Source organism: Globicephala melas, chromosome 1, assembly GCF_963455315.2.
Source record: "Globicephala melas chromosome 1, mGloMel1.2, whole genome shotgun sequence".
Lineage (NCBI taxonomy): Eukaryota > Metazoa > Chordata > Mammalia > Artiodactyla > Delphinidae > Globicephala > Globicephala melas.
In genome coordinates, this window is record NC_083314.1 from 83,189,875 (window position 1) to 83,206,197 (window position 16,323).

Below are 16,323 nucleotides of genomic sequence, written 5' to 3' on the forward strand. Positions count from 1 at the left end.
TTCGACTTTACAATGGTGCAAGAGCCATAAACATTCAGCAGAAACGGTAGCTCGAACTTTGAATTTTCCTTTTTATTTTCCTGGGCTAGCAATACACAGTTTGATACTCTCTAATGATGCTGGGCATCAGCGGCGAGCCACAGCTCCCAGTCAGCCACAAGATTACGAGGGCAGACAACTGACAGACACACTTATGACAGTTGTGTACCCATACAACCAGTCTGCTTTTCGCTTTTAGTACAGTATTCAATAAATTACATGAGATGTTCAACACTTTATTATAAAACAGACTCTGTGCTAATTTTGCCCAACTGTAGCTGATGTAAGTGTTTTGAGCATGTTTAAGGTAGGCTAGGCTAAGCTATGATGTTGTGTATGTTAGATGTATTAAATGCATTTTCAACTTAGGATATTTTCAACTCAATGATGGGTTTATCAGGAAGTAACCCCATTGTAAGTTGAGAAAGATCTGTATAAAGGTTCCAAGTTTTTCATTTCTTTCCCCAAATTTTTTTGTTGTCAGTCTTTTTTTAAGTATCCTAATGAGTATAAAGTGGTATCTCAATGTGTTGTTTTCTCAATGTGGTTTTGATTTGCAATTTCCTAATGACTAGTGATGTTGAGCATTTTTTCATGTGCTTATTAGTTATTTGTATATCTTCTCTGAAGAAGTGTCTTTTCAAATCCTTTGCCCATTTTAAATTGGTTTATCTGTCTTTTCATTGTTGAATTATGAGTTTTTTACGTAGTCTGGATACAGCTACCTTATCAGACATGATTTGCAAGTAACTTCTCCTACTTTGTGAACAGTCTTTCACTTTCTTGATGGTGTCCTTTGAAACACAACATTTAAAAAAAAATTTTTTTAACATCTTTATTGGAGTATAATTGCTTTACAATGGTGTGTTAGTTTCTGCATTATAACATAGTGAATCAGTTATACATATACATATGTTCCCATATCTCTTCCCTCTTGCATCTCCCTCCCTCCCACCCTCCCTATCCCACCCCTCTAGGTGGTCACAAAGCACCGAGCTGATCTCCCTGTGCTATGCGGCTGCTTCCCACTAGCTATCTATTTTATGTTTGGTAGTGTATATATGTCCATGCCACTCTCTCACTTTGTCACAGCTCACCCTTCCCCCTCCCCATATCCTCAAGTCCATTCTCTAGTAGGTCTGTTTCTTTATTGCCATCTTACCCCTACGTACTTCATGACCTTTTTTTTTTTTCTTAGATTCCATATATATGTGTTAGCATACGGTATTTGTTTTTCTCTTTCTGACGTGCTTCACTCTGTATGACAGACTCTAGGTCCATTCACATCACTACAAATAACTCAATTTCGTTTCTTTTTATGGCTGAGTAATAGTCCATTGTATATATGTGCCACATCTTCTTTATCCATTCATCTGATGATGGACACTTAGGTTGTTTCCATCTCCGGGCTATTGTAAATAGAGCTGCAATGAACATTTTGGTACATGACTCTCTTTGAATTATGGTTTTCTCAGGGTATATGCCCAGTAGTGGGATTGCTGGGTCATATGGTAGTTCTATTTGTAGTTTTTAAGGAACCTCCATACTGTTCTCCATAGTGGCTGTATCAATTTACATTCCCACCAACAGTGCAAGAGTGTTCCCTTTTCTCCATACCCTCCCCAGCATTTATTGTGAAACACAACATTTTAAAATTTTGATGAAGACCAGTTTATCTGTTTTTTCCTTTTGTTGCTTGTGCTATTGGTGTCATATGGACTAACAAATCACTGCTTAACCAAGGTCGTGAATACCTACTCCTATTTTTTTTCTAAGCAGTTTATAGTTTTGGCTGTTATACTGAGGTCTGTGATCCATCTTGAGTTAAGTTTTATGTATAGTGAGAGGTAGGGCTACAACATCATGCTTTTGCTTGTAGATATGTGCCTGTAGATGTTCAGTTGCCCTAGCATTATTTGTTGAAGAGACTATTCTTTCCCCCAATGAATTGTCTTGGCATCTTTGTTGAAAACCAATTGACCATAAAGGTAAGAATGTAATTCTGAACTCTCACTTCTTTTCCATTGATCTATATGTTCTATCCTTATACCATACATTTTCTAAATTACTGTAGTACTGGATATTAAACCAAGCTTGCATTTCTGGAATAAATCCCACTTGATTATGTTGTGTAATACTTTATATATGTTGCTGGATTTAATTTGCTAGTATTTTGTTAAGGGTCTTTGCATCTATATTCATGTCATTGGCCTATAGTTATTTTCGTTGTGATGTCTTTGCCTGGTTTTGGTTTCAGTATAATACACGCCTCCTAGAATGAGTAAGAAAGTGTGCCCTCATCTTTTATTTTTCCGGAAGAGATTGTGAAGAATCCGTGTTAATTTTTTCAATGTTTATGGGAATTCACTAGTGAAATCTGCCCTCCACCCACCACCTAGGGTTCATTTTTGTTGTTGCTATGTTTACTTAGTGACTTTTCTGCCACAATTCTGTAAAGTCTGTCTTCATAGTCATGTGTGGCCACTGCAGTCTCTGCTGGGTTAGCTTAGTACTCAGATAATGATTGAGCAGAAATGTCTAAATGCTTTGGTCCTATATTTTCAACCCTTTGCTGAGGGGCTTACACAGGGCCTCAAGGTGAGCTAGAGGTAAGAGATTAGGGTCTTCTTAGATCTTTCCTGGACGTGTGCACAGCCCTGAACATACTTGTGGCCTGCTGGAGGCCCAGGAATGTGTCAGGTCTTTTAAAAGTACTCTATACGCATATCATTTCCCAGCTTTTCTCCTTAAGTTTTCTAGACAGCCTCTTGTTTTCTCCTACTGGTATCAGCACCTCAGGCAGCTGTAATATTAAATCATTGCTGATGATTATATTTGAAAAGCGTCTTAGGGCTGGGGCTTTTCCCACTGAGTGAGCGCTAATCAGGTCAAATAATAGCCAGCCCTGCAAATGGGGCTTTTCCCCATTTTCCAAATGGAGAGCTGTCAGACAGGTCGAGTAGTGATGATTCTCTGGGGCTGAACCTTTATGAGGAGCTCCAAACCCTCACATTCCCTTCCAGTGGCTGCTCTGCTGCTGTTTTCATGGCTACCACAGATATGGGGAGAGGCTAATGGGAATCGGGCAAGTTAAAATGCCACAAAGCTCTCTGTTTTTACTGGGATTTGGATGTTTTTCTTAAATAAATACTCTTCAGATTATTGCAAGCCTTTGGCTAATTTTCCAGAGTTTTGTAAAAGTTGACTTTGACAGTTTTTGCTTGTGTTCTCATTGCTTTTATGGAAGAACAGATTTTCAGAGGTTGTCGCTCTGCTATTCCAGAAGTGCCTCCACCTCATTTTAAACACCAGAAATGTTTTAACTTTTATTCAAGGCCAAGTATAGTTAGATTTACAAGCCTTTTACCTATTTTCACAAACTGAACACACCCATGTACAAGTTACATGGGTAACTTGCATTGCTCTTTATGCCCCTTTCCAATCACTAAACATCCCTTCCCTAAGATAACCTGGTTTTAAACTTAATATAATTTGAACCATTTAGTATACACTCTTTTATGTCTGTCTTCTTTCATTCAACATTAAGTTTGTGAGATTCTCTCCTGTTAAATGTAATTCAGTCTTCCTCATTGCCGTAGTATTCCGTTGAGTGAATATACCACAATTTATACATTCTCTGTAGGTGGACATTCGGATTACTTACAATATGGTGCTGTTACAGCATACTCTTGCACAGGTATTTTTGTGAACGTATGTAAACATTTCTGTTAGGTATATACCTAGAAATGGAATACCTGGGTCATATGTTACATGAATGCTGAGCATTAGTGGATACAGTCCGTTTTCAAAGTTGGTGGACCAATTTACATTCCCACAGCACTGTATAAGAGTTCTGTTTACTCAATATCCTTGCCATACTTGGTAGTATTTTGGGTTTTTCATTTTAATCATTCTGGTGAGAGTGTAGTGGTATCACAGTATGACTTTAATTTGCATTTAATGCACTTGGCCAATTTGTATAAGGTTATCTGCTTTTTTCTTATTAATTTGTAGGTATTCTTTTTTTTTTTTTTTTTTTTAACGGTACGCGGGCCTCTCACAGTTGTGGCCTCTCCCGTTGTGGAGCACAGGCTCCGGACGCACAGGCTCAGCGGCCATGACTCACGGGCCCAGCCACTCCGCAGCATGTGGGATCTTCCCGGACCCGGGCACGAACCCGTGTCCCCTGCATCGGTAGGCGGACTCTCAACCACTGCGCCACCAGGGAAGCCCTGTAGGTAATTCTTTACATAGTCTGTGTACCAGTATAATCTGTATAGGTTTGCAGATAGCTCCTCCCACTCTGACTTGCCTTTTTTCCCTCTTTTAATGGTGGTGTTTGATAAAGAGACATCATTAATTTTAATGTAGTTTCATTTATCAAGATTTTTGCTTTATGTTTAGTACTTTTTAGATCGTATTAAAAATCCTTACTGACCAAAGGAAAGATGCAATCAACTGATTTAATTTTTTCTGCAAATTTTTAAAAATTTTAAAATATTTAGGCAGAACATTTTAGTCTACCCTGAAGAATACCAGTGTTTCCCCATGAGTGTATTTTACAGATGATTGTCCTCTTTCATTCACAAAATCACCAGCAAAGCATCAAGTCTTAGACAGCTCTATTCCAAAATATCTTTTATTCCTTCCTTTCAAACCCAGCAATTCCACTGAGTATATTTCTTACCCCATTTATTTCTAATCACCCTGTCTTCTGTTTTCAGAGATAACAGAACTCATTAGAGTTGAAGTTCTCTCACTTTCTGCTCTCCACTCCTATCCCACAAGATAGATCCTCATCTATATTTATTTCTCCTCCTCCTATTTCAGTGGAAGATGTAGGTCTCTCCCACCTTAAAAAACAAAACAAGGGCTTCCCTGGTGGCGCAGTGGTTGAGAGTCCGCCTGCCGATGCAGGGGACACGGGTTCATGCCCCGGTCCGGGAGGATCCCACCTGCCGCGGAGCGGCTGGGCCCGTGAGCCATGGCCGCTGGGCCTGCGCGTCCGGAACCTGTGCTCCGCAACGGGAGAGGCCACAACAGTGAGAGGCCCGCGTACCGCAAAACAAAACAAAACAAAACAAAATTTTTATTCTTAATCCCTACTAGTTACCTTTATTTCTATACTCCTTAAAAAAGAAATGTCTTACACATGTGATAAAATTGCATTGAACTAAATACACCCACACAATGAGTACATGTAAAACTGATGAAATCTAAATAGGGTGGATGGATTGTATCAAATTCAGTTTCCTGGTTGTGATATTGCACTATATTTATGCAAGGTGCTGCCACTGGGGGAACCTGGGTGAAGGGTGTACTGGATCTCTCAGTATTATTTCTTACAACTGTATGCAAATCTATAATTATCTCAGAATAAAAAGTTAAAAGAGTCTTTCTAAAAGTTATCTATAGTCATAATAACTACCATTTATTGAGTGCTTACTGTGTGCTAGGTACTGTACTAAGCACTGTCAGGTGGATACTGTTGTTAATCTCATTTTATAAATGATGAAACTGAGGCACAGAGAGGTTAAGTCATTTACACAGGGTTACCCAGCTACTGAGTGGCAGAACTAGCATTCAGATCTGGTAGCCTACGCTCAGAGAGAGAGTTCTTATCCACTCTGCTATACTTCTTGTACATCTGCCTTCATATTCTGCCTCCTAGTCACGCTTCAACCCACCCCTCTATAATAGATTTAGCATTCATCCCAATCACTCCCCTGAACCTGCTTTTGCCTGGATCACCAACAAGTCCATTGCTAAATCTAATGGATTCTTTTTGGTCCTAACCATTCTTTCTGCAGCCTTTGTTATTGTTCATACATTCAACAGATATTTATTGAGCACCTACAGTGTGCCAGATTCTTGTTTTACAACAGTGAACAAGATGAGCAAAACTGCTGTTAACTGAAGAATACATGTCTTTACTTGTTATAATTAGGAGGTCAGAAACCTTTAATCACTGCTGACTTATTTGTGGACGGTCAACAGACCACCTTATTGTTCCATGCTTTTGTTTCTCTGTGGCTAAACCAGATTATATTGTTATTTTGTTTGTGATTTCACAACATAAGGCAGAATGTACTATATTTACTTTTCTCCAGATAGAAATCTGACCTTTTCCAAGCAGTTGCCATGAATATGAATAAATTAAGAGAGCTAAATCCTAAAGTATACTACCTTCTAGTGTGATTATTAATGATATATTAATTTATGTTATAAATTATAATATTATAGATAAATTGTGAAAATTAATTGCCTTTGACCTTTTACTTAACTTTTTCCAAATAGGGATAATTGAATTAATTAATGCCACATTATTTGGAAACACCAGGAAGATCTCTGCAGAATATTCAATAAGTTTCATTCCATATAGCCAAATAAAAAGCTACTGGAAAATACTTGACTTCATGGAGACATCATGGTAGCTGTTTGCATATCACCAAAGCTGAGCTCTTGAGCCCTAGTTGAAGGAAAGGAATCATCTTGTCTCTTTCCACATATCCATGGTTATATTCTGTGTTTTTATTCCTTTCCCCAATTCAGTAAAGAAGCAAAAAAAAAAATCTCTCCTACTTCTTCATGTCAAAAAACAGCTCTTGTTTTATTAGTTCTAATGGGAATGTGTTTTGCTTGGTGATTGGAAGCAACTATAATCCTCTTGCTTCCATCCAGGGTTACTGTTTCTGTCTGATAGCTGTTTGTTTACAGCAGCAGTTAGCAATTTGCATGGACAGTGCTGTCAAAGTCACTGCCCTCAATGAATCCCAAATGCCTCTTGGAAGAAAGATGACAGATTCAACCCAGCGACTTGCAAAACTTTAAAAGCGATTCCTTGTCAAACATGTGAAAAACAGCTCTTCCCTCTCCATGACTTGAGGAAAAAAAACGAGAAATTATCTTATGCCAGATGGCGATTCCTTGCAAGTAAAATAGGCCTGGGCTGATTCAGCTTCATTCCTTTATGTTCCATTTGCAAAACCCACAAAGAACACATTTGGGGCCACTTTTCAGAGCTGGCAACAGCCTCTGCTTTTTAAGGAAATCAGATGGGCACACACACAAAAAGCCACAATGGATGAAGGGCTCGGAATCCCCAGGGTCCAGAAACAGGATGCATAGGCCTTAAATTCTAGGTCACCAATTAGAACCTGGCCTGGACCCAAGAATCATCCCAATTGTTGCCAGATTTGGTGACTTGATTGAATTTGGTTAAAACAAAAACAAATTGGGAAAAGGTTATATTTTCTTGTTGACTAAACCTCTTCTTAAAAGAAAAAAAAAAAAGGAAGAAATAGAAACTATCTAAAAACATGCTTTCAGATGATAAGTGATTCCTAAATTTCAAATTTCTGTGGGTCTAAAGGACTCAGTCTTTAAGTCCAGTACCTTTCTTTGCCATTTACATGTAAGATATTACGACTGCTTTCATATATTTAGAATTCGTTTAGAGAGGATTTGACCAGTGTGCATGCGTGCATGTGTGTGTGTGTGCATGTGTGTGTGTCTTCTTAATTACATTGGCTTGTTAAATTGACATATAGTTGACTTATTATATTAGTTTCAGGTGTACAACATAGTGATTCAACATTTTTATAGATTACACATCATACAAAGTTATTATAAAATATTGACTAGATGCCCTGTGCTGAAATAGATGCCTCAGGACATAATGAAACCCTCTCACTGTCAGCTGCTAGCTAGGGATGTTGTGAAGAGAATTTAAACACTAGAATAGTAATGGTATTGGGTAGTTTTGAAGATGTCTTCTTCATCTAAAATTCTATGCATTATGAATTAGCCCCCTTAATTTTTTTAATTACCCTGATTTGCGGTATTTTTAGCCAAGGTAATACCTGTTGTCTGTTTGGTTTTGCCTTATATGCAAGAAGATATTGACCACCTTTGTTAATGTTCTGTTTTATTTCTTCAGGTGTCTGAACACACACAATTAAGTTGGATCCTTACCTGCATGGTCAAACTACCCCGATTACAGCATTTACACCAGTGGAAGGTAAATGCCAGTGATCTGATTAATAAACAGAAAGAAGTTCAGTTCCCAGTGCAGCTATTCTTCCTCTTTCTGTTTATTTTTGTGTTAGGCTCTGGGAATCCTGAGTTTGCTGGCCTCCCTGGTCTGTTACTCTAGCAGCTAGCTAGACCAGCATCTTTAACCTCACCGCCTCAGGGTATGAAACAGATAGTAAGAGGGTTCTCTAAGATTCTTTCCAACTGAAAAACTGGATGAAAATATCCAGCTTATTAATTATTTGATTTTATCTGTGCATGGTCGGTCCTGAGTGACCTTTACATAGACTTGGTAATGACTTTGAACATGCCACATTCTAATTAACAAACAATCACCATTTCTGGATTACTGGACTCTGAAGTTGCCTCCACCGGAATTAACTGGCATTAAGGCCAGAACGTTTTCATTGTGGGGAGAAGAGACAGCATATTTTATTTAATATTTAAACAAGTTGAGTCCAAGCAACAGTTCAAACCCACAGAAAAATTAAGCCTGTTCTTTTTCTAAGAAGTTCAGCAGAGAAATATAAATTGGGTAATTCAAAGTACTTTACTCCCATGTATTTTTGCAATTGGATAACCTGAGGGTAGGTGGCCCACCACTATGTCAACACTGATATCAGTATCAAGCATCTTTCCAGCATATTTTCAGGGCCATTAATTTCCTCAAAAGGCTTCGATTTCCTATTTAGAAGGCTTCACATATGCTGCAGAGAGAAACAGACAGAGCTTTAACATGGCAGTGTCTAAATAGGAGGTACTGGTGATGCTGCAGAATCGTTACCTGCCAGGAGTTAAAAACAAAATTTTGTAATGTTCTCTACCGTATTTTGGTTTGGGGCAAGACTTTCCCATTTTATCGTAATATGGTAATGCTAAGCTGAACACTGAACGCTGAAATCCTTTTATAAGAACTGATTTAATGGGAAATGCTCCCACTTTTTTTTTTTTTTTTAATTGGCTGCATTAGGTCTTCGTAGCTGCGCACAGGCTTTCTCTAGTTGGGGCAAGCAGGGGCTACTCCTTGTGGTGGTGTGCAGGCTTCTCATTGCGGTGGCTTCTCTTGTGGAGCATGGGCTGTAGGCACCTAGGCTCAGTAATTGTGGCTCGCGGGCTCAGTAGTTGTGGCGCACGGGCTTAGCTGCTCCGCGGCATGTGGGATCTTCCTGGACCAGGGATCGAACCTGGATTCCCTGCATTGGCAGGTGGATTCCTAACCACTGCACCACCAGAGAAGTCCCTCCCACTTTAAAATAGTGTCTAAGGACCTCCTGGTAACACGTTACTAGTGAATGATTCTGAAGAAGGCTTCTACTAGTCCATGATTTCTTATCTTTGGGGAAAACATGGCTTTCAAAGCCAGTCTTAACTGTAGAGCATGGTATACTGCCTTCTATGGTCATTCCTTCATTAACAAATACTGGTGATGCCTTCTGCTAGTCTCATATCACACTAAGGCCTGGAGGTATTACAGTTACCAAGATGGATGGATACAGCCCCTTTCATGAGGCTTATAGTTTATTTGGGAACAGACAGGTAAACAAACAATCAAAGTGTAAAAAGTTTTAGGAGGGAAAGGTTCCAGTTCTATGGGAAGAGCTAAGAACCCCTAGGTTGGTTTTGATTGGGGCAGTGAGGGACAAAACAGGGGGGAGGAAGGGTAGGGTCAGGGCTGGAGAGGTCAGGGTTATTTGGAGGATTGATGAGATAGCACAGATGTGAGGCCTCTGGGGCCCATAATAGGCATCCAATAAGTAATAGAGCTCTCCACACCTCCCCACTTCCTTTGTAGTTTCAAGGTCCAGTATTCTAATATAAAAAGACTATAAATCTAATACAGTAGCAATTTTTTTAATTTTTTTTGAGGTACGCGGGCCTCTCACTGTTGTGGCCTCTCCCGTTGCGGAGCACAGGCTCCGGACACGCAGGTTCAGCGGCCATGGCTCATGGGCCTAGCCGCTCCACGGCATGTGGGATCTTCCCGGACCGGGACACAAACCCGTGTCCCCTGCATTGGCAGGCGGACTCTCAACCACTGCACCACCAGGGAAGCCCGACAGTAGCAATTTTTAAAGACTGGGTTCTTTTCCCATTTGCTCATTTCCAAATTAAATTTTTTTAAGGGAATTCCTTTACTTTTATTTATTTATTTTTGGCTGTGTTGTGTCTTCGTTTCTGTGCAAGGGCTTTCTCTAGCTGCGGCAAGCGGTGGCCACTCTTCATCTCAGGCCTCTCACTATCGCGACCTCTCTTGTTGCGCAGCACAGGCTCCAGATGCGCAGGCTCAGTAGTTGTGGCTCATGGGCCTAGTTGCTCCGCAGCATGTGGGATCTTCCAAGACCAGGGCTCAAACCCGTGTCCTCTGCATTGGCAGGCAGACTCTCAACCACTGTGCCACCAGGGAAGCCCCCCAAATTAAATTTTTATTATAATTACCCTATGATCATTGCAAACTGGCCTTTATCATGAACGTAGTAATAAGGTGTACTGAAGGAATTGTATGATCAAACTTTCAAATTTCCTATGAATGGCCTATAGCATTAGTAGTGCTGTAAGCCGGAAACTACTTGAAGTAACTAGAAAAATTTGTAACTAAATTATGGAACATTAAGATGATTAAAGAGAGAAGCTGTTGTTTTCAGACCCAGTCTCAAAGGGTGTGTCTGCATTTTGGTTGGGGAACCCCGAGTTGTGAGCACGTGAGTTTGGTCCTCAGAATCATGCAGATTTATAAATTGAGTTGTTCATTTCATTCAGGAATCTTTGGATTTCAGGGAAGTGATTCATATTAACTCAACAAATAAAACTTACCTACACACCAAAATATACCAAAATATCCATTTATCATTTTACAAGATATGATATACCTAGGCCTTAGAAGCAATTACCAGTGAACTGCACACAATAGTCCCTGCTAATAAGTAGCTCTGCTCAGAAAGCCAGATTCCCTGCAGCAAGGGAGTTAGTATCACTAGGGCTCACATTCAGCACCCAGTGCTCGCCAGTTGTTAAATATTTCTAGTATCACCTCCAGTGTTTCCATCAGCTTCCCTGTTAAGGAAATATTTTGATTTATACCACCTGTACTGTTTATTGGATCACTTTACTCTCAGGACAGATAATTAGGATTGGTTAGATGAAATTTTCTCTTAGTTTCATTGTTTTTAATGCCATGATTTTCTGGTTTTTTGTTTTGTTTTAATGTGATTTTAAGGGAACATTACAGTTTTGTCAATAGCAGAGTGTGAGACTTTCTGGGAAGTTTCCACAAACAATTTGATGTTAACTAATGTTGATTTATAAAAATTTAATTTCATGGTTTTTTCTGACCTTCCCTGTGAAATCTAGAATTTATCTGATTTGGAACCTAGAAAATCTTATGTCCTTACTTTAATAAAATGAAAAAGATATAGTGGCAGTGCAGGATCGTTTCAAGGGGCAGTGGGGAAGCAGATTCACCTTATTCCTGCCCAAGGCTGGAGCATGGAGACAAGCCAGCCAGAAGATGGCCAGAGTTACTAACAGGAACTGAGATAGAATGTTGTTACAGGTGGCTTCAAATCACCCCTTGCTTGCTTTAAAGATTTCCTAATTTAGCATTATAATTAGGTTCATGTCGGATTTGTTTCCCTCCTCTCTTTCCACCCCCGCAGGCAAAGACTGCCAAGGAGAAGCAGAATGGAACCATGGGCCTGCTCACCTACCCAGTACTCCAGGCAGCTGACGTTCTGCTGTACAAGTAAGGAGCAGAGTTCACCCCTCGTCCTAGATGTAGTCATGCTGACAAGAGAATGTCTCACCTATCTCAAAAAGATTCGGTTCACGGGGAAAGATGGGTACAGAAAGGATCAGACACATGAATCTATTTGTGTCTATTCCCTGGTAATAATACTAAATTATAGAAGTATGTTTTAATGTGAAACTAATAATATTAAGAAGTAGCCCTTAGGGCTTCCCTGGTGGCGCAGTGGTTGAGAGTCCACCTGCCGCTGCAGGGGACACGGGTTCGTGCCCCGGTCCGGGAAGATCCCACATGCCACGGAGCGGCTGGGCCCGTGAGCCATGGCCGCTGAGCCTGCGCATCCGGAGCCTGTGCTCCGCAACGGGAGAGGCCACAACAGTGAGAGGCCCGCGTACCGCAAAAAAAAAAAGAGAAGTAGCCCTTAAATAGCACTTGCCATGTGTTGGAAACAATTATAAGTGCTTTACATACATTAACCCATTTAATCCTCACAACAACCTTGTAAAACTATACCATCATCATCCTTAGTTTACAGATATGCAAACTTAGGCTCAGAGTGGTTAGTAACTTGCTCGAGGTCATGTGCTAGCGAGGCTTGGACCCAGGATTTGAGTCTAGAAAGTTTGGGTACAAAATCTGTGCTCTTAACCACTATAGAATATATCCTTCCCTAGTAATAATTACACTTCAAGAGTTTTAAATGTTGATTTCTTGTATAATCTAGACTCTCAAGCAATGCTGTCCCATAGAACTTGCTGCAGTTATGGAAATGTTCTCTACCTGCGTGAAGACCATAGCCGGTAGTCACATGTGGCTATTGAGCGCTTGAAATGTTGACAGAGGAACTGAATTTTAACTTGTATTTAACTTTCATTAATTTCAATTTAAATAGCTGCCTGTTGTAGTGGCTACTATATTGGACCTGCAGGTTGAGATCAAGTTTTTCAACATGGTATAGGGTGCCCTCACTTTTCTTGGACCCATAATCTATAAGTCAGCTACTGCTGCTACTTACAGGTCTCAAAACTATACAACTAGAGGATACATGCGCTCTCTGGAGGGCTGGCCAGGGCTTCTGACCCCATTCCTCTCCCGATTCTTCCCTCCGATCCCCACATCACCTCCCTCGGCCCCCATTTGGCCTTCTAGAGATAAAGCCTCCCAGTCAGCATACAGTCATGGCCAAACCTTGCTACTGTGAAAGCTTCTGAGGAAAAAGAGAAACTATATGGGTCTTTTTTACCCCTTTCCCCTAAAACCTTGACCCCATAAAAGTGATTCTTCTGGGCTTTCCTGGTGACGCAGTGGTTAAGAATCCGCCTGCCAATGCAAGGGACATGGGTTCGAGCCCTGGTCCGGGAAGATCCCACATGCCGCGAAGCAACTAAGCCCGTATGCCACAACTACTGAGCCTGTGCTCTAGAGCCCGTGAGTCACAACTACTGAAGCCCACGTGCCTAGAGCCTGTGCTCTGCAACAAGAGAAGCCACCACAATGAGAAGCCCATGCACTACAACGAAGAGTAGACCCCGCTCACCGCAGCTAGAGAAGGCCCGCGCGCAGCAATGAAGACCCAACACAGCCAAAAATAAATAAAAATAAAATAAATTTATAAAAACAAAATAGTGATTCTTCTGTGGTAAAACTAGAATTCTTTGCATGTAAATGTGATAATAGCATGGAGATGACAGTATATGTACCTTGTGACATGACCTCAGAGCCCTCGTGCAATTATGATGGAAACAGCTAGAAGAATAGCTGCTTAACTTTACATATAAGGAATGTCCATTAGTACATGCAATCTATCTTTAATTCTGATTCAAACTTATGTGTTAGGATTATGTGTCTGTTTGATATATTAACTTGAATGCTGGACCCCTGATAGCATTTATTATTTATAATAAGTAACTTTTGACTTATCCTGGGAAATCTAGAACACTTTTCTCCAGGAGCAGCAAATGAAAGTCTAATGAGGGTCTAATAACATATTTCCCAGTGAAGTAGCATATTTACTTAGAAAGGTTCTGTAAAGAACTTTGATTTTGTCACCTGTAAAGATGAGAAAAATCATTATTAAAGGATTAAAATGAAATCTGTCACTTGGCTATGATTGATGATGATGTCTTTGACTATTACAAGCTTATGTCTAGTTTCGTTTTCAAGGGCTACTTCTCCATAGAACCAAAGGCTGATTTTTCAGCACCAGGATTTGGAAGCACACAGAACAACAGATTTCTTCAACAGTTCAAGAGCTATAATGGGGGAGTCCTGTGAGTTCAGGGCTGTGAAAAAGAGTAAACTTGAACAAGAATGACTGCCCTCTGTGATACCATGGAGCACAGAGTGGGAAGGAACTTTAAAGGGCCTCTTCTTCGACTCCCTTGCTTTACAAATGCGGCCCAGGCAGGTTAAGCAATCTGCCCAAGCCATGCAGCCAGACAGTGGACAGAGGAGCCTCAGAGCGTGACTATGGTCTCCCGAGGCCAGTGCTCACCTTCCTTAAGGAGCCAGTCGTTGTGTTAGGAAACAAGGTCATCACATGAACAACCAGAGCAATATAGATAACATATAACAAAGTGATGATGAATTTATTTTTATCAGGAGCCCGAAAATACAATTGTCAGAATGATAAAAATCCCGCAGTTTCTTTCATTCATAAAGTGCATTAATGGGACATAGCTCAGGGGGTTATTAAACAGATTATGTATGAATTGATATCACCTAGTATATACTCAATACAAACATTTTAAGAGTGCAAGCAACATTTTAAAAGGCTGATATTGGCAGAAATATCTCCTTAACATCCCCAAATCGGTCATATCATCTACCTTTCTTTCAACCCAAGCCTGAAGTTGAGAATGTCCTCTTTTCTTACACAAAACAATAATTATTTCAGAGGGGGCAGGTAAACACCAAGAGCTTTCCGATAGCTTCCTGTCTGTCTTACTCTGCCCAACATCAGCAGGTTCTCACAGCCGGTTAAGGATTCCAAGGATAAGTACTTCTCCAGCCTCAGTAACCCCAGCCTACTCCCAGTAGCAAAAAAATTCCCATACTATAAATATTCCTTCTTTAACGCTTATTGATCTATTTGGTGGTTAGAATATGTACTAAGAATGCCATAAGATGCCTTTCTTTTTCCTATTTTCTGAAAAGAAAATTTTCATGGCATATGTTTTTCTATCCCCATCAGGCTTCTGATATTTTATATATAACTTGTTAAACAGACAAAAGTATTTTTCTACAAAACTAGGTAATTATCAGTATTCAAGATGATTGTCTCCTACCTTAGCCTAGAAACTATCTCCCTGTAATGTCACGATTAGATCAAAGATGTGGAGCTGGTACCTGCATGCTCCTTTTCTAAAGGGAGATAGCCCTACGTTTCTTTCCTGTCTGGTCTTAGGCTGGACATACTGCTAGCAGCCACCATGCTCCCATAGACTCTGTTCCTCTGAGCTTTTTCCTCCTGCCATCTTCCTTCAGACTATTCCCCAGGGCGCCACTGCCACACCAGGGCATATGTGTCATTTGGACCACTGCAAAGTGTGCAGACAAGTACAATAAAATCAGCTCTGTCTACTACAACATTTATCTGCTAACATACAGTTCTCATCTGTATCACTGTGCTTCCTTCCAAGTTTAGAAATTTCCTAATTGCTTGATAATAAGTAGCAGAGGCAGGACTCAAACCCAGGTCTGATTTTTAGCCTGTACCATTGTTTTGCCTATAACAGAGCTCAAGCACTTGGGGTTACTTTTTGTTTGGTTTTGCTTCAGATATTTCTGGATTTTGAAAAATATCATAACTAGAATGTCTATGAATATATACATTATAAACATAGATAAATACAAAAAATAAAAATAGATACAAAAAACATTCATATTTTCTCTCACCAGAAAATGTGTATGTGGCCTCTTCATAAAATGTTGATGTGCAGGGCAGTTATAGATTTCATGTTTGCTTTTGTCAAAATCAGCATGAGAATTGAGTGGTACATGGTGGGGTGGAGAACAAACAAGAGGGAAGGGAATGGAAGAGGAGCCTTCCAGATAAGTGTTTGAGAGATTAATGTAATTGTTTTGGCAGAACTTCGTAAGGAACCCAGGAATGGAGACCTGAGACCATCTTAAGCTTGAGAGCATAGTAAAATAGCAGGTATCTGAAGAGAGACAAATACTCAAAAAAAATGTTTATAATTTTTTATTTTATATCTACATTATTATTCTGAATATCTAAGTTCCAATAGCTAGATATATATATTAAGTAAATATTTCTCTCTCTCTCTCTCTCTCTCTCTTTCTCTCTCTCTCTCTCTATATATATATACACACACACACACAGATATATATACACACATACATAGTTTTTATTAACATACAGCAAATACTTGTTAAGTAACTGTAAGGCCACTAATCTAGAAAAATGCACTGTGCATGGACTTGAGGGAAAGGGAAGAAGGAATTCACATGTGAGCATTATTTGCTAGGTGCCATACTGGGGGCTA

At 40.0% G+C, this 16,323-nt stretch overlaps 1 protein-coding gene across 2 annotated transcripts in view; it reads left to right on the forward strand.

The window, feature by feature from the left end:
* The window catches only part of WARS2 (tryptophanyl tRNA synthetase 2, mitochondrial), an 87,899-nt gene that overhangs the window by 58,514 nt on the left and 13,062 nt on the right, over window positions 1–16,323 (forward strand). For both annotated transcript variants that reach the window (XR_009564273.1, XM_030869214.2), the window contains exons 3-4: window positions 7,979–8,059; window positions 11,727–11,812. Coding sequence is in view for 1 of the 2 variants with exons in the window: in XM_030869214.2 (XP_030725074.1) it covers window positions 7,979–8,059; window positions 11,727–11,812 (167 nt within the window). In the remaining variant the exon portion in view is untranslated. The remainder of the gene's footprint in view (window positions 1–7,978; window positions 8,060–11,726; window positions 11,813–16,323) is intronic.